This window comes from Coregonus lavaretus (genome assembly GCF_964263955.1).
Source record: "Coregonus lavaretus genome assembly, chromosome: 21".
Classification (NCBI taxonomy): domain Eukaryota; kingdom Metazoa; phylum Chordata; class Actinopteri; order Salmoniformes; family Salmonidae; genus Coregonus; species Coregonus lavaretus.
The window spans coordinates 25,727,817-25,750,761 of NC_140008.1; the positions used below are offsets into that span (position 1 = coordinate 25,727,817).

A 22,945-nucleotide genomic window follows, 5' to 3' on the forward strand; every position below is an offset into this window, starting at 1 on the left:
GTATGCACTCACTAACTGTAAGTCGCTCTGGATAAGAGCATCTGCTAAATGACTAAAATGTAAAATGTAGTACCCAACTAGCTAACGACCATCAGATTGCTAATGGCCTGGTACTCAGGGCTCTATTGTCCCTCTAACCACTCTGGCATCACTGCAAATGCAATCGAAAATCACATCAAACACATAATCAAAACAGTATCTTGTTTTTAAAACTCACCTCACTGTGATCGATCAATTTGAAGAAAGAATTCAACAACAGGTTAAACTGAGTGGAAAACATGGTCTTTATGGATGTTGTTTCAAAGACTAACAACAAAATGGACGGCGCTTTTTAAGGTGATAATTAATTCCAAACACCCATAAGCATATTAGAGCTTATGCATATATAGGCTTATATATGAGTCCAAGCCCAAAAGAAAAAAACTGAATTAAAATAATGATTGTGCTGTTATACAATACATAGCCTACCACATATTAGGCACAGCAGAAAAACATTTTCAAAAAACTGATTTAAGATGTGTTTGGTTCACAATTGACCTAGCCTGGGCTCCCGAGTGGCGCAGCGGTCTAAGGCACTGCATCTTAGTGCTTGAGGTGTCAATACAGACCCCCTGGTTCGATTCCAGGCTGTATCACAACCAGCCGTGATTTGGGAGTCCCATAGGGCAGCGCACAATTGGCCCAGCGTTGTCTGGGTTTGGCCGGTGTAGCCCGTCATTGTAAATAAGAATTTGTTCTTAACTAAATTGCCTAGTTAAATAAATATCAAATAAAAGCCTATACTCCAAAATTAAACAAATTCTTAAAATCAGTATTCTAGCATTTTTTTTTTATTTTTACAATTAATAGGCTGACACATTACCTTTAGCTACACTCTCCTTCATTATTTTCTTGAGCGCCCAGAGAGAGGGGCTGTCTTTCAACAGTTTAATTAAATATGTTCAGTTGTGAAAACATGCTACTATCAATGTTCCCGAACAGATTTCACTTGGTTTCCCAAATTAAGGACTGGGTAGCTGCAGGAACAGGGCTGGAGAGCCCATTGCATACAGAGTTTGGACGAATAGATTTGAAACTTGTATGTCATTATGGTATGTGGTGAAATAAGTATAGGCAGTTATAATTGTAATGGCTTAGCAGATCATAACAAAAGAAGAACAATATTTACATGGCTCAAAGAGAAGGAATATAATATATATTGTTTACAGGAAACTCATTCAACAATTCAAGATGAAGTTGCGTGGAAAAAGTAATGGGGGGGTGGGGGGGGGGGGGGGGGGGGGAATATACTTCTCCCATGGGCAAAGAAACTCAAAAGGGGTGATGATATTAATTAACAGTCATTTCGATCCGAATGTGCAAATTGTCCAAACAGATCCGCAAGGTAGATGGATTATTTTAAATATGTTATTGGAACATAAACAGATATGGCTCATTAACCTTTACGGACCAAATAATGATGATCCACACTTCTTTGACAATATATATAATAAATTATCAACCCTGCAAGCAATACAATACTCTATTATTATGGTGGGCGATTATAATACCGTTTTAAATAGCTCAATGGACCGTAAAGGAAATAACACTACAAACGATCAACCTCATGCTCTTAAGGAAATCGTGAATGTCATGGATACATTAGAACTAGTAGATATATGGAGGCTTAAATATCTAGTGGGATATACATGGCGGAGAATCAATCAAGCTAGTCGTCTTGACTTCTTTCTTATGTCATTCTCGTTGGCACCAAAAGTTTAAAAAGTGTTGATAGGGGACAGAATGCGGTCGGACCATCATATAATTGGCATATACATTACTCTTACTGAATTTCCACGTGGGAGAGGATATTGGAAATTTAATCAAAGCCTATTGGATGATAACTTGTTTTTAACTAGGACAGAGGAATTTATAACTGATTTTTTTCCGACATAACATAGTTACAGCAAATCCCCTTATTGTATGGGACACTTTTAAATGTGCCTTTAGAGGCCATGCAATACTCAGTCCTCATCTCAAAACAAAAGCAATTTAGGTCAAAAGAGTCCATACTAACAAAGGAAATAGAAGGTCTAACAGAACAGATAGATAGCAATAAAAACTGTAACATACAGGCTCAGAATAAATTAAAGGAAAAACAAAAAGAAATGGAGAAACTTTTATTTAAGAAAGATCAGGTGTAATATGTTATAAAAAATTAAGCAAACTGGATGGAATATGTAGCCCCCTGTAGCTCAGTTGGTAGAGTATGGCGCTTGCAACGCCAGGGTTGTGTGTTCGTTTCCCACGGGGGGGCCAGTATGAAAATGTATTTACTCACTAACTGTAAGTTGCTCTGGATAAGAGCGTCTGCTAAATGACTAAAATGTAAATGTAATATAGGGAAAAATGCACCAAATTATTTTTTAATCTTCAACATAGAAATGCTACCAAAAAGAATTTACTGAAACTGGTTACAAATGAAGGAGTCACCCATGATTCACCAAATTATATTTTGAAAGAAGAAACAAAGTACTTTAAGCATATGTTTTCGTTTCAGTCGCCTCCATCTCCTCTAACTGAAGCTAATTGTAGAGATTTTTTTCTATTGATAATGTAAAATGAATAGCCATACAGAAAGACTCGTGTGAAGGTGAAATTACAGAGAAGGAAATTCTGGATGCAATTAAAGACTTTAAGTCCGGGAAAACTCCAGGGTCGGATGGCATACCAGTCGAGGTATACCAAACCTTTTTTGATATACTCAGAGGACCGTTATTAGCATGTTTTAACCACTCCTATGTAAATGGTAGATTATCAGACACTCAAGAAGAAGGTCTGATTTCATTATTACTGAAACAGGATACAAGTGGAAAATATAAAGATCCAGTCCATTAAAAAAAATTGGAGGCCCCTTACACTTCAGTGTTGTGATGCAAAGATTCTAGGAAAATGTATACCGCATAGAATTAAAAAAGTATTGTCGGACATTATTCATTCTAGTCAGACAAGTTTTTTTACATGGACGATACATTGGCGATAATATAAGGCAAGTACTGGAAACAATAGAACACTATGAAAAATCTGGGAAACCAGGCCTGCTATTCATAGCAGACTTTGAAAAGGCATTTGATAAAGTACGATTGGGGTTTATATATAAATGCCTGGAGCATTTCAATTTTGGAGAATCTCTTATAAAATGGGTTAAAATCATGTATAGTAACCGTAGGTGTAAAATAGTAAATAATGGCTATTTCTCCGAAAGTTTTAAAATGTTAAGAGGAGTGAAACAAGGTTGTCCACTATCAGCATATCTATTTATCATGGCCATCGAAATGTTAGCTATTAAAATCAGATCCAAAAATAATATCAAGGGATTAGAAATCCGGGGCTTAAAAACAAAGGTGTCATTGTACGCTGATGATTCATGTTTTCTTTAAAATCCATAACTTGAATCCCTCCAAAGCCTCATAGAGGATCTAGATACATTTTCTAACCACTCTGGATTACAACCAAATTATGATAAATGTACTATATTACGTATTGGATCACTAACAAATACAATTTTTACATTACCATGTAGTTTACCAATAAAATGGTCTGATGGTAATGTGGATATACTCGGAATACATATCCCAAATGAAATAAATGATCTCACTCCAATACATTTTAATAGAAAGTTAGCAAAAATAGATAAGATCTTGCTACCATGTAAAGGTAAATACCTGTCAATTTGTGGAAAAAATCACCCTGATTAACTCTTTAATATTATCCCAGTTTACCTTTTTGCTTATGGTCTTCCCTATGCCTAGCGAACAGTTTTTATAAATTATATGAGAAAAAAATATTCCATTTGATTTGGAACGGCAAGCCAGACAAAATTAAACGGGCCTATTTATATAATTAATATGAATTCGGAGGACAGAAATTATTAAATATTAAAGCATTAGACCTATCACTAAAAGCTTCAGTCCTACAAAGTTATACTGTACTTAAATCCGAACTGGTTCTCTAGCAAATTAGTAAGATTGTCTCACCCAATGTTCAAGAATGGCCTTTTTCCCTTTAATCAGATTACAACCTCTCACTTTCAGTTATTTGAAAAGGAAATCATCTCCCAAATATCACTATTTCTAAAACAAGCCATAGAAAGTTGGTTTCAATTTCAATGTAATCCTCCAGACACAACAGAACAAATAATGCAACAAATATTGTGGTTAAACTCAAATATACTAATTGATAAAAAAAACTATTCTTTTTTGAAGAACAAATAATCTTCGTAAATGATATCATAGGTAGGACTGGTGGAGCTATGTCGCACATGCAGCTAACAAAAACATATGGAAATGTCTGCTCTACCCAAAATGACAACCAAATAATTGCAGCATTACCGCAAAAATGGAAGAGGAAGGGAGAAAAAGTAAGGAACTTGTCTGTCGGCCCTGCATTAAAGAACATAATTGGTTAAAGAAAATTGTGATAAATAAAAAAGTATACCAGTTTCATTTAAGGACCAAAGGATTGACAGCCGTCCCATATAGATTGCAAAATGGTTGTGAAGAGATTTTTGACGTACTGATTCCATGGGATAGTGTTTATAAACTGATACGCAAAATGACGCAGAGGGAGATTGACAGTTATTTTGTGTTTCTTCCATTTGCGAATAAATCGCACCAACTGTTGTCACCTTCTCACCAAGCTGCTTGGCGATGGTCTTGTAGCCCATTCCAGCCAAGTGTAGGTCTACAATCTTGTCCCTGACATCCTTGGAGAGCTCTTTGGTCTTGGCCATGGTGGAGAGTTTGGAATCTGATTGATTGATTGCTTCTGTGTACAGGTGTCTTTTATACAGGTAACAAGCTGAGATTAGGAGCACTCCCTTTAAGAGTGTGCTCCTAATCTCAGCTCGTTACCTGTATAAAAGACACCTGGGAGCCAGAAATCTTTCTGATTGAGAGGGGGTCAAATACTTATTTCCCTCATTAAAATGCAAATCAATTTATAACATTTTTGACATGCATTTTTCTGGATTTTTTTGTTGTTATTCTGTCTCTCACTGTTCAAATAAACCTACCATTAAAATTATAGACTGATCATTTCTTTGTCAGTGGGCAAATGTACAAAATCAGCAGGGGATCAAATACTTTTTTCCCTCACTGAATGAAAATGTATGCACTTACTACTGTAAGTCATTCTGGATAAGAGCGTCTGCAAAATACTTTTTTCCCTCACTGTATATCAATATGTCCTTAACCGGATGAGCAACCTGTTCGGCAAATTACGGTCTTATCCTTTTCACCAATGGGGCCTCAGTTCTTACTAGTGGCGATCTTAGCATGTAAATCTTGTGGGGCAAACTCCACCATTTTTTTTTAGATGCACGCTGGCAAAGCCACTACACTACACAACACTAAACAATACATTAGTTGCACTATAACGGTGACAAACGGTGCCCACAAACTGTTAGGGCCTACATAAAGCTGTCCCAACAGCAGAGTCCCAACAGCAGTCCCAACACCTTACCACTGCTACACCTGGCTATCAGCTGAGCATTGTCTGGCAGCGAAACAGTTCATTCAGCCTAAAAAAAACAAGGTTGAATCATGACGTCAGTGATCTTCAGGTCGGAGCTCTAGAAAGAGGCCCGAGTTCCCGACTTGGAATTCTGAGTTGGATGACCGTTCAAAATGTATTTTCCCAGTCGTATTTTCCCAGTTTTCCAAGTTCCCAGTTGTCTTGAACTCACTGAAGTCTGATATTTCCCAGTTCCAAACTGTTAGGGCCTACATAAAGCTGTCCCAACAGCTGCGTCCCAACAGCAGTCCCAACACCTTACCACTGCTACACCTGGCTATCAGCGGAGCTTTGTCTGGCAGCGAAACAGTTCATTCAGCCTCATTTACTGCCTTTTAAAAAAACATAGCTGATATGGCTGACGTACTTAAACAAATGTGGTATCTACTGACAATTGAGATGTACAAACTATGGCATAAGGGGACGACGAGCAGACAAGAGGCAATCCGTAATTTCGATGAAGACATTAATGAGCGAGCTAGGACGGACGTAGTCAATATAACTATTTGTTCAGCACTTTTTAAATGTACAGCGACAGAATTCAGAACATGGGCTGTTCTTACAGTATTCTCCCGGGACACCAAGTCAGAACCGAGGATAAATAAAGGGGGCATATAAGCAGACAATGAAAGCTCTTACAATATTCAATGATTACATTTCTCTAAAACAGGCTATAGGCTACATGTGCACCACCAAGTCAGAACAGTAGGCTAAGTTATGAGGGGAAAAGGGACCAAATTATTAGGGTGAGGCACATGGGCTACTAACAGCTTACTACACAACATACACTTAGTATTACTTTCTTAGCTACAATATACATATCTCCTTGGCATATTACATCATTTATGCAGCAGCATACAATACATTTTTGGACTCACCTTGTTGTGCTGTGCTGACTTGAACAGGAAGGTGGCGCCGCGGTCCTTCGTGGGCAAATTTTGTCATCAAAGTTTGGCATTCTCTGGATTTATGTTGCTTTCAAGCCAACTGGGAAGTCGGAAAAAAACAAGGATGAATCATGACGTCAGTGATCTTCAGGTCGGAGCTCTAGAAAGAGGCCCGAGGTCCCGACTTGGAATTCTGAGTTGGATGACCATTCAAAACGAATTTTCCCAGTTGTATTTTCCCAGTTTTCTGAGTTCCCAGTTGTCTTGAACTCTCTGAAGTCTGAGATTTCCCAGTTCTGAGTTTCCAGTTGTTTTGAACGCTGCAGAAGTCATGCTGGATTGACAGCATGGCCAATGTTGAATGTTTATCCTTTTAAACTTGGAAAAGAGACCCTTAAACCAGACTTGGACCACACACACACTCCCACTGAATAGCAGGCTAATGATTGCTTTTCAATGCTTGCAGTTAGACACTGATTCCTTCCAAACCACTCATTGTTGAATTTGTGATTTCCAACTTGTTGTGTAATGTTTATGTCCAATGTCCGATGAGCACCAATACATTTTATCAATAATGTCTCTTCATAATTTCTCTTCATATTAGAAGGATTGAAAAGGATTTGATTGCTAGCTTGCTTTGAAAGACTTATGTTGACATGATCAGTCCAATCAAAGCTACGGTAGATATAACGTGATTTGAAGTCATTTTATCTGTGGCCAATGACCTTGAGCCTTCTTGGATGGGCACTTCTAATGTAACTCTTTGGCAGCACCCAAGGGGCTTGCATTTTTGAGCTCTCCCCATACATTTTGCGGTGACTAGTGTCCCCATGAGTGACAGAACACTGAGCCAATCACAGTGCAACTAGAGATCATTACTAACCACTACGCTCCGTATGTGAAAAGCACTGAGCTAGGCTGAAACACCTGCATTTTGGAGCTGCCTTACTCAAGAAAGCAGAAAAGAGACCATGTTTGTATGAGGCTTTATTAACTCAAATTTTTTTTTTTTTTTTTACATTGTTTGCAAACCTGCCCTGAATGACAGGTCCCCACTGGTGCTTACATAATACTCACAAACTGTCTCTCATATTGCGCAAGCCCAATAACATACAACGCACCTTAAATCACCTGTTGTCCCGTTCACCTGTCTGTCACTCATTTTATCCCACTCACATATTTACAGTGCTTCATGGGAAAGGTTGTTCTACATTATTTTTTTTATTTTTTTGTTGAGCTTATGGCAGCTGGTATTACATTTACATTTTACATTTTAGTCATTTAGCAGACGCTCTTATCCAGAGGGACTTACAGGAGCAATTAGGGTTAAGTGCCTTGCTCAAGGGCACATCGACAGATTTTTCACCTTCCCAGGCGGTCTCCCGTCCCAGTACTAACTAGGCGGCGGTATGGCCAAAAGCGTATTTTTTCCCCGTTTTCTTCCCGAATTAGGTCACTTGGCTCTCTGCAACTCCTCAATGGGCTCCGGAGAGGCGAAGGTCGAGTCATGTGTCCTCCGAAACATGACCCGCCTGGCCGCCTACTTTTTATCACGCTGCTCGCTTAACCCAGAAGTCAGCCACACCAATGTGTCGGAGGAAAAACTGTTCGACTGACGACCGGCGTCAGCTTGCAGGCTCCCGGCCCAAGGAGTCGCTAGAGCATGATGAGCCAAGGAAAGGCCAAACCCTCCCGTACCCTGGACAGCGCTGGGCCAATTGGGCGCAGTCTTATGGGGCTCCCGGTCATGGCCGATTGTGACAGCCTGGGTGTAGTGGCGCAGGAAAGGAGTGGCAAAAGGGGTGGGGTCACCAAGGCATGAAACAGCTAATTTACACATCCTCTGTGTGTTGTTTCTTATGACTAATCATGGCAATTCTTTTGTAAAACAGGGTCAAACCATACATTCCTTTGTGAGTCTCAAACTGCACCTGTTAATATTTCACAATCAAAGGTCTTTGTCACTAAACCACTATCCAATCCTTTTCTGGAACCACCCTGTACACCCAATATCACAGCAAGACAAGTGACAACACCTGCTTGTGTAAGAGGCGGAGGACAACGATGACGCAAGTGCACAGATTTTAATTAGTGGGATCCTTTCATGCCAAATCGAGCATGAATAAAATGTACTGAATTTTGTTCATCCATTCATGTTAATCTACTCTGGCGTCACAGACACACACACACACCAAGCTCATTTATAACAAGGCAACAGTGAACATGTCGTCGCCCATGAATGATGCAGCGCCCCCCCCCCCTTGGGCCAATTGAAATATTGCGTATGACTAACACATTTCAGTTAATTACTATAGCCTCCGCCTTGGGCCAATCAGTGTAATTTTGTAAATGCCGGAACGCTATGGCAAGACGCATCATTCAAAATCGGGCCAGTGCTGTCAGATATCGCATGTGACTAACGTACGAACAAACGGAGACAGATCCACAATCCCCTCCCGGATTTCATCATGGGGACAAGTAACGTGTGGTTACGGTTGAGCCACCCAACAGAAGGAAAATCCGAGTCCTGACAACCTCCCTCACCACACCACAGAAACACTCAGGAGACTCTATGGGAGGCAGTGACACCGCATGTGCTGTTTTATTGGTGGAATAGTCATTTACAGTTGTTTAACAGTATAGATTAATTTCATAAACTTTTTTGCACAACCGTTTCAAAAATACAACCACAGATAAGTATTTTTTTTAATATTCTTCTGATCAATGTCCTACTGCAACCACCATACAGAAGCGGTTTTCAGTGCTTACTAAAAGCCACATTCTCACCATGCTCACTCATACACAGTTCGTAATATTACCCTCTATCAGTGAATCAGCATGCAGATTGGTGTCTTGACCTGTATGAGAGAGATAGAGCGCACACACACGAACAAACTGTACATACACATAATAAACACACAGGTTTGTGAGAATGTTTAAGTGAGGTCCAATGTTATCAGGCATTAAAATGAGTGGGGGTCGCTGTGAATCAATGTCCCCACACAAGAGGAATACATAGTGGAAAGGAGACAAAACACTTAAACACCCCTCTGCTTCTCACATACATGCATACCCACAAACATGGACACACACAAACAAATGCTGCTGATGGTAGTACTCCGGAAATAGGGGGAAGTTGCCCGTAGACACTGATCTAATGTCAGTTTTCCGTTTCCCGCCTAGAATGGTTATGGTTTGGGGGTGATAAGCCGATCCTAGATCTGTGTCTAAGGGAAACTTAGAATGAGCCCTGCCATTTGTCCAATCAGATCAGGAGATCAGTGACTGAGGGCAGTAGCTCGGCCAACTCGGATTGAATGTTGGCAATCTGGGTGACAGGGTTGCCACGGAGATCAAGGCAGGTCAGCTTTGGGCAGGAAGTCAGGAGTTGAAGGTCAGAGAGTTTGGATATTTCTGCATATTATGGTCAAAGAAAATTACAAAATCTCTAACAGTATTATAAACATTGTAATGTATTACCACAATAAAACTGATCTAAAGAGAAAGGCAAGGATACGGTTGTTCTTCAAGGACACTTCTTGCAACTTGGGGAGATGGTACAGTCCATCCAAATTCGCAATAGCGTTGTCATCAGCCTCCAATACCTGGGAAATAGAAGGCCATATTGGCAGACAGACACATCAAAATATTAAGTACAAAAACTACAGTACAGAACAGGAATAAATGTTATTTTGAGCATAACATAAAATGTTTTTTAAGTACTATACCTCGAGGCACTGCAGCATGGCAAACTGAGGAGGCAGCCTCAGCAGCTGATTGCATGATAGATTGATATGAGTGACCAATAGCAGCTGGTCCAGGTGGCATAACGTGGTCAGGTTCTGTTAAGGTGAGGGTGAAAGACATTAGATGGACTTACAGCCACAAAGAGAATGGGGATGGATGGACAAGGATAGACAGATACAGAAAGGAACAGACAGCACTAACCTTGTCAGAGAGACTGAAGACCCGGACCTCAGCGTACTCCATCTTGAGAATGGTGTTCTCGATCATGAACTTACTGCACAGGTCACCGTAATACGCAGAGCGCATGGAGTCCACCTCCTGTGTGAGAGAGACACAGAGCAGTGATAGAAAACACATCTATCATGTATTAGTGTACACCACTATGTAATAGCCCTGTAAAGCACTAACTTTAAGAGTCTGGAAGTGAGAAAGGGTCTCTCTCTCGTATCCTAGGGGATCTAGTGCCCTCATGAGCAGAATGATGGTCAGCAAGCACCCTGAGAAAGCGAGAAATTACAATTGTCATACATTTTATGATAAGTTTCCAATAGTGATAGATAAATAACAAACCCAAATATACACACTACACTCAAAGTGTGTACTTACATTTGTTCTGAGGCTCCAGCTCCAGCAGTTGGTTGCAGGACTGTAATTCAGACTGCAACACAGAGGTCTTTTCCACAGACAGCTCACTCCTACCAGAGACAAAAACGATGCTGAGGTGTTTTTCCCATTCAGTAAACAGAAAGTCTGATATACCAACCTGAGTCTTCTTAAGCTCTGATATTCTGTATTCATACACACACACACAACTGTACCTGAAGAGCTCCTGGTCAGTGGCAGAATCCCTGCACCAACTCTCAGACCGACCTGGGAAAGATGGAGACAATACTGTGAGGTGAGGCTAGAGGGAAGCAGAGAGCAAGGACTGAAGTCTTGCTCAAACATTATATACCCATCGCAGACATGTTAACATAAAAAAAGACAAGAGCATGTACAACACCCAGAACGTGCATAAGCACATAAACATTATTTCACCTGTGTACAGAGCGCAGTCTCTGTGAGTGTGTTTCTCAGTCCAGTGCACGGTCAGGTTGTGTTCATTAATGATGTCACTGATAGTGCCAGGAGGAAGCTCACAGATCTGACACCATGTTAAGGTCCATTATCAAATAGTGTAAGTGTGGAAACAATAGTTTTATTGTCACATACACCAGATAGGTGCAGTGACATTATATATTTTACAGGGTCAGCCATAGTAGTACCGTGTCCGTGGAGCAAATTAGGGTTACGTTTTCACCTTGTCGGCTTGGGTATTCGAACCAGCCACCTTTTGGTTACTGGCCCAACGCTCTGCAGAGATAAAGTAATTCTCTATGTCTGTAAAGGTTCCTTGGTTTCTTTAACTGTCTTTCAGTAACAGATATGGAGAGCTATTATCAAAAAGAGGCATGTTAAGAATGATGAAACCTACAACACAGGGATGAGAAAGGAATGAAAAAGAAACAATGAACACTGAGCAGCACAAAGGAAAAGTGCATTACCACATGCCTAGAATAGATTAATGTCTTTAACCTCTTAGATGTTAAGTCTCCCATATGGGGGACTTTGAGCTGTTCTGGACTGGTTCCGTCTGACATTTTGGTGAACAAAGCGCTTGTGAACGTCGTAGGGTCCCATACCTTATAGTGCCAGAAAGCCCCATCTGTCCGCTCTCCGTTTCCCCTCTCTCAGCAGAGCTGGCTTGAATGTCAGGTTTCAGACCCAACATTTGCATAGGGAGTGACATGTCACATTTTCTGGCCTATCCAGACAAATAATCAATTTTCTCTTCCTCTAAGCAAGTGAGCCCAGCCTGGAAGACGGCATATGAACAGTGACAGTCTAGCAAGTCCAGCCATTGTGGTTTCATCTCACTGTGATATTCTCAGCTGGATTTAGAACTCTCAACATGAAAAAATACTAAATAATTTAATAGAATTGTAACAAAACCACTTTCTCTTGGTCAAATATGGACTAAATCACTTTGTGCTTAAAGCTGAAGTTGTAACGAGTCTGCACACATTTGAGTGGCGCAGCGGTCTAAGGTCATTACAGACCCGGGTTAGATCCCAGGCTGTGTCACAACCGCACAATTGGCCCAGCGTCGTCCGGGTTACTATATACAGATGAAGTCGGAAGTTTACATACACCTTAGCCAAATATATTTAAACTCAGTTTTTCACAATTCCTGACATTTAATCCAAGTAAAAATTCCCTGTCTTAGGTCAGTTAGGATCACCACTTTATTTTAAGAATGTGAAATGCCAGAATAATAGTAGAGAGAATGATTTATTTCAGCTTTTATTTCTTTCATCATATTCCCAGTGGGTCAGAAGTTTACATACACTCAATTAGTATTTGGTAGCATTGCCTTTAAATTGTTTACCTTGGGTCAAACGTTTCGGGTAGCTTTCCACAAGCTTCCCACAATAAGTTGGGTGAATTTTGGCCCATTCCTCCTGACAGAGCTGGTGTAACTGAGTCAGGTTTGTAGGCCTCCTTGCTCGCACACGCTTTTTCAGTTCTGCCCACACATTTTCTATAGGATTGAGGTCAGGGCTTTGTGATGGCCACTTCAATACCTTGACTTTGTTGTCCTTAAGCCATTTTGCCACAATTTTGGAAGTATGCTTGGGTTCTTTGTCCATTTGGAAGACCCATTTGGGACCAAGCTTTAACTTCCTGACTGATGTCTTGAGATATTGCTTCAATATTTCCACATAATTTTCCTTCCTCATGATGCCATTTATTTTGTGAAGTGCACCAGTCCCTCCTGCAGCAAAGCACCCCCACAGCATGATGCTGCCACCCCCGTGCTTCACGGTTGGGATGGTGTTCTTCAGCTTGCAAGCGTCCCCCTTTTTCCTCCAAACATAATGATGGTCATTATGGCCAAACAGTTGTATTTGTGTTTCATCAGACCAGAGGACATTTCTCCAAAAAGTACGATCTTTGTCCCCATGTGCAGTTGCAAACCGTAGTCTGGCTTTTTTATGGCGGTTTTGGAGCAGTGGCTTCTTCCTTGTAGAGCGGCCTTTCAGGTTATGTAGATATATGACTCATTTTACTGTGGATATAGATACTTTTGTACCTGTTTCCTCCAGCATCTTCACAAGGCCCTTTGCTGTTGTTCTGGGATTGATTTGCACTTTTCGCACCAAAGTACGTTCATCTCTAGGAGACAGAATGCGTCTCCTTCCTGAGCGGTATGAAGGCTGCGTGGTCCCATGGTGTTTATACTTGCATACTATTGTTTGTACAGATGAACGTGGTACCTTGAGGCATTTGGAAATTGCTCCCAAGGATGAACCTGACTTGTGGAGGTCTACAATTTTTTTTCTGAGGTCTTTGATTTCCCCATGATGTCAAGCAATGAGGCACTGAGTTTGAAGGTAGGCCTTGAAATACATCCACAGGTACACCTCCAATTGACTCACATTAGCCTATCAGAAGCTTCTAAAGGCATGACATCACTTTCTGGAATTTTCCAAGCTGTTTAAAGGCACAGTCAATTTATTGTATGTAAACTTCTGACCCACTGGAATTGTGATACAGTGAATTATAAGTGAAATAATCTGTCTGTAAACATTTGTTGGAAAAATTACTTGTGTCATGCACAAAGTAGATGTCCTAACCGACTTGGCAAATCTATAGTTTGTTAACAAGAAATTTGTGGAGTGGTTGAAAAACTAGTTTTAATGACTCCAACCTAAGTGTATGTAAACTGCCAACTTCAACTGTATATATATATTTTACTATTTATAGGTATGTGTTTGGGTAAAAATAACATTTTAGTTTTATTCTATAAACTACTGACAACATTTCTCCAAATAAAAATATTGTCATTTAGAGCATTTATTTGCAGAAAATGACAACTGGTCAAAATAACAAAAAGATGTAGTGTTGTCAGACCTCGAATAATGCAAAGAAAATAAGTTCATGTTCATAAAAAAAAAAAGACAATACTAATGTTTTAACTTAAGAAGAGTTCATAAATCAATATTTGGTGGAATAACCCTGATTTTCAATCACAGCTTTCATACGTCTTGGCATGCTCTCCACCAGTCTTTCACATTGATGTTGGGTGACTCCTGGCGCAAAGATTCAAGCAGCTCGGCTTTGTTTGATGGCTTGTGACCACCCATCTTCCTCTTGATCACATTCCAGAAGTTTTCAATGGGGTTCAGGTCTGGAGATTGGGCTGGCCATGACAGGGTCTTGATCTGGTGGTCCTCCATCCACACCTTGATTGACCTGGCTGTGTGGCATGGCGCATTGTCCTGCTGGAAAAACCAATCCTCAGAGTTGGGGAACAATGTCAGAGCAAAAGGAAGCAAGTTTTCTTCCAGGACAACCTTGTACGTGGCATGATTCATGCGTCCTTCACAAAGACAAATCTTCCCAATTCCAGCCTTGCTGAAGCACCACCAGATCATCACTGATCCTCCACCAAATTTCACAGTGGGTGCAAGACACTGTGGCTTGTAGGCCTCTCCAGGTCTCCGTCTAACCATTACATTTACATTTACATTTACGTCATTTAGCAGACGCTCTTATCCAGAGCGACTTCCAGTTAGTGCATACATTTTTTATTTTTTTTATACTGGCCCCCCGTGGGAATCGAACCCACAACCCTGGCGTTGCAAACGCCATGCTCTATCAACTGAGCTACCTCCCTGCCGGCCATTCCCTCCCCTACCCTAGACGACGCTGGGCCAATTGTGCGCCGCCCCATTGGTCTCCCGGTTGTGGCCGGCTACGACAGAGCCTGGATTCGAACCAGGATCTCTAGTGGCACAGCTAGCACTGCGATGCAGTGCCTTAGACCACTGCGCCACTCGGGAGACATTAGACGACCAGGTGTTGGGCAAAGCTGAAAATTGGACTCATCAGAGAAGATGACCTTCCTCCAGTCCTCTACGGTCCAATCCTTATGGTCTTTTGCAAACCTCAGCCTGGCTCTTCTTTGCTTCTCATTGATGAAGGGCTTTTTTCTAGCTTTGCACGACTTCAGCCCTGCCCCTAGGAGCCTGTTTCGAACCGTCCTCGCCGTGCATTTCACCCCAGCTCCCGTTTGCCATTCTTTTTGTAGGTCACTTGATGTCATCCTACAGTTGTTGAGTACATATGAATGAGTTGGCGGTCATCCCGGTCAGTAGAGAGTCGTTTTCGCCCTCTGCCGGTCTGTAGCTTTGTTGTCCCCAATGTCTGCTGCTTGACCTTGTTCTTATGAACCGCCATCTTTGAAGTTTTAAGGATGGAAGCAACCTGACGCTCACTGTATCCCTCTGCCAGTAAAGCCAGAATTGAACCCTTCCTTTCCTCACTCAAAAGTTTCCTTTTCAACTCTTTTGGCATGGTCAATAGTTATTTTTTGATTAATATTACTTTTGAAATACTATTAGCACTGTTTTTACCAACCAGCTGGTCCTATTGATAGAGGATAGTGATGACCACAGCAGTGGTTTTTATACTTTTCCTCATTAAATAAGATTTGGTTCAGGTAATCACCTAATCGGTACCTAATTCAGAAGAATGAGGTGTGCCTGTGTTGGAATTCAACAGACACTGGAATGGAATGGCTGTCATACATGTAGAGATGCTGTGCAGTGGTCTCTTAATTTTTTTCCACAGCTATATATACACACACACACACACACACACACACACACACACACACTCCCAGTCAAAAGTTTGGACACCTACTCATTCAAGGGTTTTTCTTTACTTTTACATTGTAGAATAATAGTGAAGACATCAAAACTATGAAATAACACATATGGAATCATGTAGTAACCAAAAAAGTGTTAAACAAATCAAAATATATTTTATATTTGAGATTCTTCAAATAGCCACCCTTTGCCTTGATGACAGCTTTGCACACTCTTGGCATTCTCTCAACCAGCTTCATGAGGTAGTCACCTGGAATGCATTTCAATTAACAGGTGTGCCTTCATAAAAGTTAATTTGTTTGAGCCAATCAGTTGTGTTGTGACAAGGTAGGGGGGTATACAGAAGATAGCGCTATTTGGTGAAAGACCAAGTCCATATTATGGCAAGAACAGCTCAAATAAGCAAAGAGAAACGACAGCCCATCATTACTTTAAAACATGAAGGTCAGTCAATACGGAACATTTCAATAACTTTGAAAGTTTCTTCAAGTGCAGCTGCAGAAACCATCAAGCGCTATGAAGAAACTGGCTCTCATGAGGACCACCACATGAATGGAAGACACAGAGTTACCTCTGCTGCAGAGGATAAGTTCATTAGTTAGAGGGGACTGTGAATCAGGCCTTCATGGTCGAATTGCTGCAAAGAAACCACTACTAAAGGACACCAATAAGAAGAAGAGACCTGTTTGGGCCAAGAAACACGAGCAATGGACATTAGACCGGTGGAAATGTGTCCTTTGGTCTGATGAGTCCAAATTTGAGGTTTTTGGTTCCAACCGCTGTGTCTTTGTAAGACGCGGTGGGTGAACGGATGATCTCCGCCTGTGTAGTTCACACCGTAAAGCATGGAGGAGGAGGTGTTATGGTGTGGGGAGCTTTGCTGGTGACACAAGCATTTCGCTACACCCGCAATAACATCTGCTAAACACGTGTATGTGACAAATAAAATAAAAATTGATTTGTCTGTGATTTATTTAGAATTCAAGGCACACTTAACTAGCATGGCTACCACAGCATTCTGCAGCGATACGCCATCCCATCTGGTTTGGGCTTAGTGGGACTATCATTTGTTTTTCAACAGGACAATGACCCAACACACCTCCAGGCTGTGTAAGGGCTATTTTACCAAGAAGGAGAGTGATGGAGTGCTGCATCAGATGACCTGGCCTCCACAATCACCCGACCTCAACCCAATTGAGATGGTTTGGGATGAGTCGGACAGCAGAGTGAAGGAAAAGCAGCCAACAAGTGCTAAGCATATGTGGGAACTCCTTCAAGACTGTTGGAAAAGCATTCCAGGTAAAGCTTGAGTTGAGAGAATGCCAAGAGTGTGCAAAGCTGTTATAGTTTTGATGTCTTCACTATTATTCTACAATTTAGAAAATAGTAAAAATAAAGAAAACCCCTTGAATGAGTAGGTGTCCAAACCTTTTACTGGTACTGTATATCGAAAAAATGTATGCTGCCTACGCTGTTCAGTAGACGTTTAGGAAAATTCTGTCATCAGTTATATGAAATAGTGCCAATATTGTACTGTCACTAAGTATTATCATATTTATTTTACAATTATAAGAAATGTGAAATCTTATAGTAAGTTGTTTATAATTTGATTCTTACTATATTTAGAAAGCATTTCAGTCATTTCAAGCCATATTGCCCCACTTTTGTTGAATAGGAAACAAATCATATGATTTTTCATATTTTCATAATATTTGTACTATGTACTTGAGCTTGTGTCCTCAAAAATGAGTACATAATTACAGTTGGGTATGTCTATTTTTGGCAGAAATCAAAATTATGCCCTATCATTCACATTTTACCCTTGACCTTGTACAGTGAAGGAAAGGATACCCAGACAGGGCTGTGTCTGAAGTGAGGATGGACACTCCTCCATTCCACACGCTGGGGCTGACCATCCAACACCAGCATCAGACCACTAGATGAAGCCTGAGAGGAGAGAGTCAGGGAGGAATGGAGTTTAACTGTAGAAGGAGCAGAGGACATACACTTTACAGTAAGAGGTGTCTACTTTGAGGGTAATCGTTGGAGTACTCACGTTGACAGGTCTGGAGAAGGCCACAGCCACTCTCTCCTCCTCACGGCTGACAAACACACAGCTTATCATCTCCTCTCGCTCCGCTGAGAAAAGCAGAGAAACAGAGCTCACATACTGCTCACTGATGGAAGATAATAAAGACAATTTATATAGAAAATATAAAATTTTACACACACACCTCTGCCTAGCAACCACCTGTAGTAGAACCAGGCACTCTGGTCATTGGGGTCAGTGAAGAAGGCATTCTGTACGAGCTCATACTCTGAAAAAAACAAAACAAAGGGGTTAAGCAACGTATGTCGATAACACAGACAACCACCCCACATCAACTCCTCATTCTGCCTTCCATCCAACCCATAGTATTCCTTGTGACAGTGCCCTCTGCCTGCCTGTTTAAAGTATTACACAACTGTATTCCACTGACAGTATATACACTGCTCAAAAAAATAAAGGGAACACTTAAACAACACATTGTAACTCCAAGTCAATCACACTTCTGTGAAATCAAACTTTCCACTTAGGAAGCAACACTGATTGACAATAAATGTCACATGCTGTTGTGCAAATGGAATAGACAACAGGTGGAAATTATAGGCAATTAGCAAGACACCCCCAATAAAGAAGTGGTTCTGCAGGTGGTGACCACAGACCACTTCTCAGTTCCTATGCTTCCTGGCTGATGTTTTGGTCACTTTTGAATGCTGGCGGTGCTTTCACTCTAGTGGTAGCATGAGACGGAGTCTACAACCCACACAAGTGGCTCAGGTAGTGCAGCTCATCCAGGATGGCACATCAATGCGAGCTGTGGCAAGAAGGTTTGCGGTGTCTGTCAGCGTAGTGTCCAGAGCATGGAGGCGCTACCAGGAGACAGGCCAGTACATCAGGAGACGTGGAGGAGGCCGTAGGAGGGCAACAACCCAGCAGCAGGACCGCTACCTCCGCCTTTGTGCAAGGAGGAGCAGGAGGAGCACTGCCAGAGCCCTGCAAAATGACCTCCAGCAGGCCACAAATGTGCATGTGTCTGCTCAAACGGTCAGAAACAGACTCCATGAGGGTGGTATGAGGGCCCGACGTCCACAGGTGGGGGTTGTGCTTACAGCCCAACACCGTGCAGGACGTTTGGCATTTGCCAGAGAACACCAAGATTGGCAAATTCGCCACTGGCGCCCTGTGCTCTTCACAGATGAAAGCAGGTTCACACTGAGCACATGTGACAGACGTGACAGAGTCTGGAGACACCGTCTGCTGCCTGCAACATCCTCCAGCATGACCGGTTTGGCGGTGGGTCAGTCATGGTGAGGGGGGGGGATTTCATCCTCCATGTGCTCGCCAGAGGTAGCCTGACTGCCATTAGGTACCGAGATGAGATCCTCAGACCCCTTGTGAGACCATATGCTGGTGCGGTTGGCCCTGGGTTCCTCCTAATGCAAGACAATGCTAGACCTCATGTGGCTGGAGTGTGTCAGCAGTTCCTGCAAGAGGAAGGCATTGATGCTATGGACTGGCCCGGCCGTTCCCCAGACCTGAATCCAATTGAGCACATCTGGGACATCATGTCTCGCTCCATCCACCAACAGTTGCACCACAGACTGTCCAGGAGTTGGCGGATGCTTTAGTCCAGGTCTGGGAGGAGATCCCTCAGGAGACCATTCGCCACCTCATCAGGAGCATGCCCAGGCGTTGTAGGGAGGTCATACAGGCACTACTGAGCCTCATTTTGACTTGTTTTAAGGACATTACATCAAAGTTGGATCAGCCTGTAGTGTGGTTTTCCACTTTAATTTTGAGGGTGACTCCAAACCCAGACCTCCATGCGTTGATAAATTTGATTTCCATTGATAATTTTTGTGTGATTTTGTTGTCAGCACATTCAACTATGTAAAGAAAAAAGTATTTAATAAGATTATTTAATTGATTCAGATCTAGGATGTGTTGTTTAAGTGTTCCCTTTATTTTTTTGAGCAGTGTATATGCGTTTGTCTCTCTGCCTGGTCATGGTGTTGTCCGTACCTTTGAGCAGCTGCTCTTCACAGACGCGATGAGAGTGTGTCTGAGGGGAGGGTGGAGGGGAGGAGTGGGGGGGCTGGCAGCAGGGCGAGGGGGGCTCGGGGGACTCAGGGTGGAGTAGGGGAAGGAGGGTGCTCCGGTAGTGCCAACTGGAGTAATTGGAGAAGTTGGAGCCGATGAGACGGTCAGTGAACTGCAGCTCCTGGTCCACAGGCACACCAGACATCTTCACCACCATCCGGCGATAGTCCCAGCAATGAACTGAGAAAGACGAGGAGAGGGGAAATTGAATATAAGAAAAATTAAGTATGAATGGTCAAAACATATTTTTGATCCTCTGCCACATCCATTTCTATCTCTTGTCCCTTTCAAGCTCCCTTCCAACCATCTCTCCACCCACCCTCCATCTAAACTGTATTCCCTCCCCAACTCCTCTCCTCCCTCACTATCCTCCTCCTACCCTCTGACTCACAGTTGCGGTCGTCCAGACTGAGGCACCGGTCACACAGGCCCAGTTCTCTGGCCCAGTCAGGTCTGGGCAGGCGGGCTGAAACCCAGCCTCGGTGGTGCCAGCTGCCGTACGACTTGGGGTTCACCTTCAGACACGACTCCAGAAACAACAACTCAGCCTCATACATCTTCTGCACATTATCCTCCTCACTGATACAGAGAAAAGGTTAAGACATTACTTGTGGTGAGTTAGATGCACTTACATAATGAACAGGTATTGGTACTTTCAGATAATAATAGCTACAAGAGACTCAGCTGTGCCACCATGGGCAAAATGCATTATACGAGTTGTTGTGTCCTCACCGTACAGTCTCCAGGTGCAACAGGATCTCTCTCCTATAGTTCCAGAGAGTGGCAAAATCAGGATTGGAGGAGAGCAGCTGCTGGGTCAACTGAAGGGCCTCATCATCGAACATACCCTCCATCCTCTAAAACCAGCAAGAGAAAAAGAAAAGGGAAGTGATAAAATGTGATCTTCAAAGTTACTGCACAGCTCTGTCTTCCCATCCAAGCAACTGATTTTGACTGAATGCGTCTCTGTCAAACAGACCTTAGTAAAGATGGCATCTCGGGCTGCCACATAGATCTTGAGTTTCTTCTCTCTCTCGTTTCTCTTCTCTTCCTCCTGCTGGGCGGTGGACTTCAGCTTAATCCGTCCATGCTGTGAGAAAGAGAGACAGGAAGATACTCAATTAGCACACAGCACTGATATCCAGTAATGATTAAAATATGACAATAAATAAATCAAACTTAAACACAGAATGAACCCAAAAAATAATCACTCTTCACTCACCATCGTGTCAGTTTAGGGAATAGTCTGTCCAAATCTAAAACCAAAGAGCAGATTGAGAATGCTGCATCAAGTATGTGAAACAGGCGCCAGCGCTTACCCACGCAAAGCAATTGCGGCCTGCATTTGCAGGAACCCCTCTTTATTTACATTTACGTCATTTAGCAGATTCTCTTATCCAGAGCGACTTACAAATTGGTGCATTCACTTTATGATAGCCAGTGGACCAACCACTTTACACATTTCTATAAAAAAATAAAAATAAAAAAATACTTATTTTATACTACTATTGGTCCATTTTTAAGTTAGGACAGGCAGGAGCGCTCCAGTGCAGTAGGTACCATAACGTTGGATGCCAACCGCCGATAAACGCCACAGAAGAAGAGGCGAAGGCGACAACGGTAGACAGTGTCCTTCGCCCCTGCCTGTCGATGACTGTTTTCCCGCAGTTCTGTTAACAACGGCGAGGGCAGGTGTTCGGCAGGCGGGAGCGAAGGACACTATGTGCTAGCTAGCTAGTACTAGGATGACTCCGGTACACAGCAAGATAGTTAGTTAGCACACAGCGTTGCCCCTGCCTGCTGTGTGCAGGAGTAGCTAGCAGGAGGCGGGGGCGACACCGGTAGACAGTGTCTTTCAGCCTCGCCTGTCGGGCACTGTTTTCCGGCAGCTCTGTTAACGACGGTGAGGGCAGGTTGGAGTGAAGGACACTGTCTACCGGTGTCACTCCCATTAGCTAGTAAGGAGGACTCCGGTTCACAGCAGGCGGGGGCAACACTGTGTGATAGCTAAGGACTCCGGCACACAGCAGAGTGGGGCTCTTATAATACTTTTATTTCCCTTTTGATCTACATTCAAAATTATCACAAGCATGAAGATGTCGTGCTCGGGGGGGGGGGGGGGGGGGGGGGGGGGGGCGTTCATGCAGAAACCAATGAAGGGGGGGGGTTCCAGATTGAAGGGGGAGGGGGGGGGGTTCCAGATCGAGGGGGGGGGGCCTTCATGCAGATGCAGGAATGCCCACATGCACATGCAATCACACACTATTATTGGCCAAAACCACCAACCTTCTGATGGCAGCAAAACAACGAGTGAGGGGAATACTGAGTTGTGTCAAGTCGGCTACAGCGTAACAATAATTCGTTTGCTGAATACATAATGATTGTCTCGACAGTCGAAAGTATTTGTAAACATACAAGATTAGCGCTTTGACTTGGCATTCGCCCATCAACAAAACAGGACCCCCAAGCTGTCGGACGCACCGTTGAGTATACCTGCGTATTCACATGTAGATTCGATAAAACATATTTACTAACATAAATTCTCACATAATAACACCACATATACTCACTCCAAACGTCCACTGCTGTTGTAGCACTGTGTGGATTCGTTTACTTTGGTTTTCAGACGAAATATTGGTAGATTTGCCTGTGTCACTCAGTAGCAATGAGGTGAACAACTACAATTTCTCTTTCCGGCCCGTAGAAATTGACGTCACGACCAATGGGGTTTATGATATGTATGGCTCCCTCTGGTGAACGGACATACACATTTCAGTTTCAAGTTTTATTTGTCACATGCACAAGTACAGTGAAATGTTTAACTTGCAACCCTACCCAACAGTGCAGTATTCAATTAAAAATAGTATAACCAGTGCTTAATTAGTAAATCGGGATGTGCC

At 42.4% G+C, this 22,945-nt stretch overlaps 1 protein-coding gene across 1 annotated transcript; it reads right to left on the minus strand.

Moving 5' to 3' along the window:
• Window positions 1-9,013: 9,013 nt before the first annotated feature.
• rabggta (Rab geranylgeranyltransferase subunit alpha) lies at window positions 9,014-22,744 on the minus strand. The gene is made up of 17 exons (XM_084186409.1): window positions 22,616-22,744; window positions 21,268-21,301; window positions 21,025-21,135; window positions 20,778-20,902; window positions 20,437-20,624; window positions 19,968-20,225; window positions 18,136-18,219; window positions 17,958-18,040; window positions 17,753-17,848; window positions 11,226-11,331; window positions 11,006-11,057; window positions 10,794-10,882; window positions 10,596-10,684; window positions 10,389-10,505; window positions 10,169-10,282; window positions 9,958-10,045; window positions 9,014-9,854 (listed from the first exon to the last, which is right to left on the minus strand). The coding sequence occupies exons 2-17, from the start codon at window positions 21,268-21,270 to the stop codon at window positions 9,706-9,708; spliced, it is 1,752 nt and encodes a 583-aa protein (XP_084042535.1). The 5' UTR covers window positions 21,271-21,301; window positions 22,616-22,744; the 3' UTR covers window positions 9,014-9,705.
• Window positions 22,745-22,945: the final 201 nt, after the last annotated feature.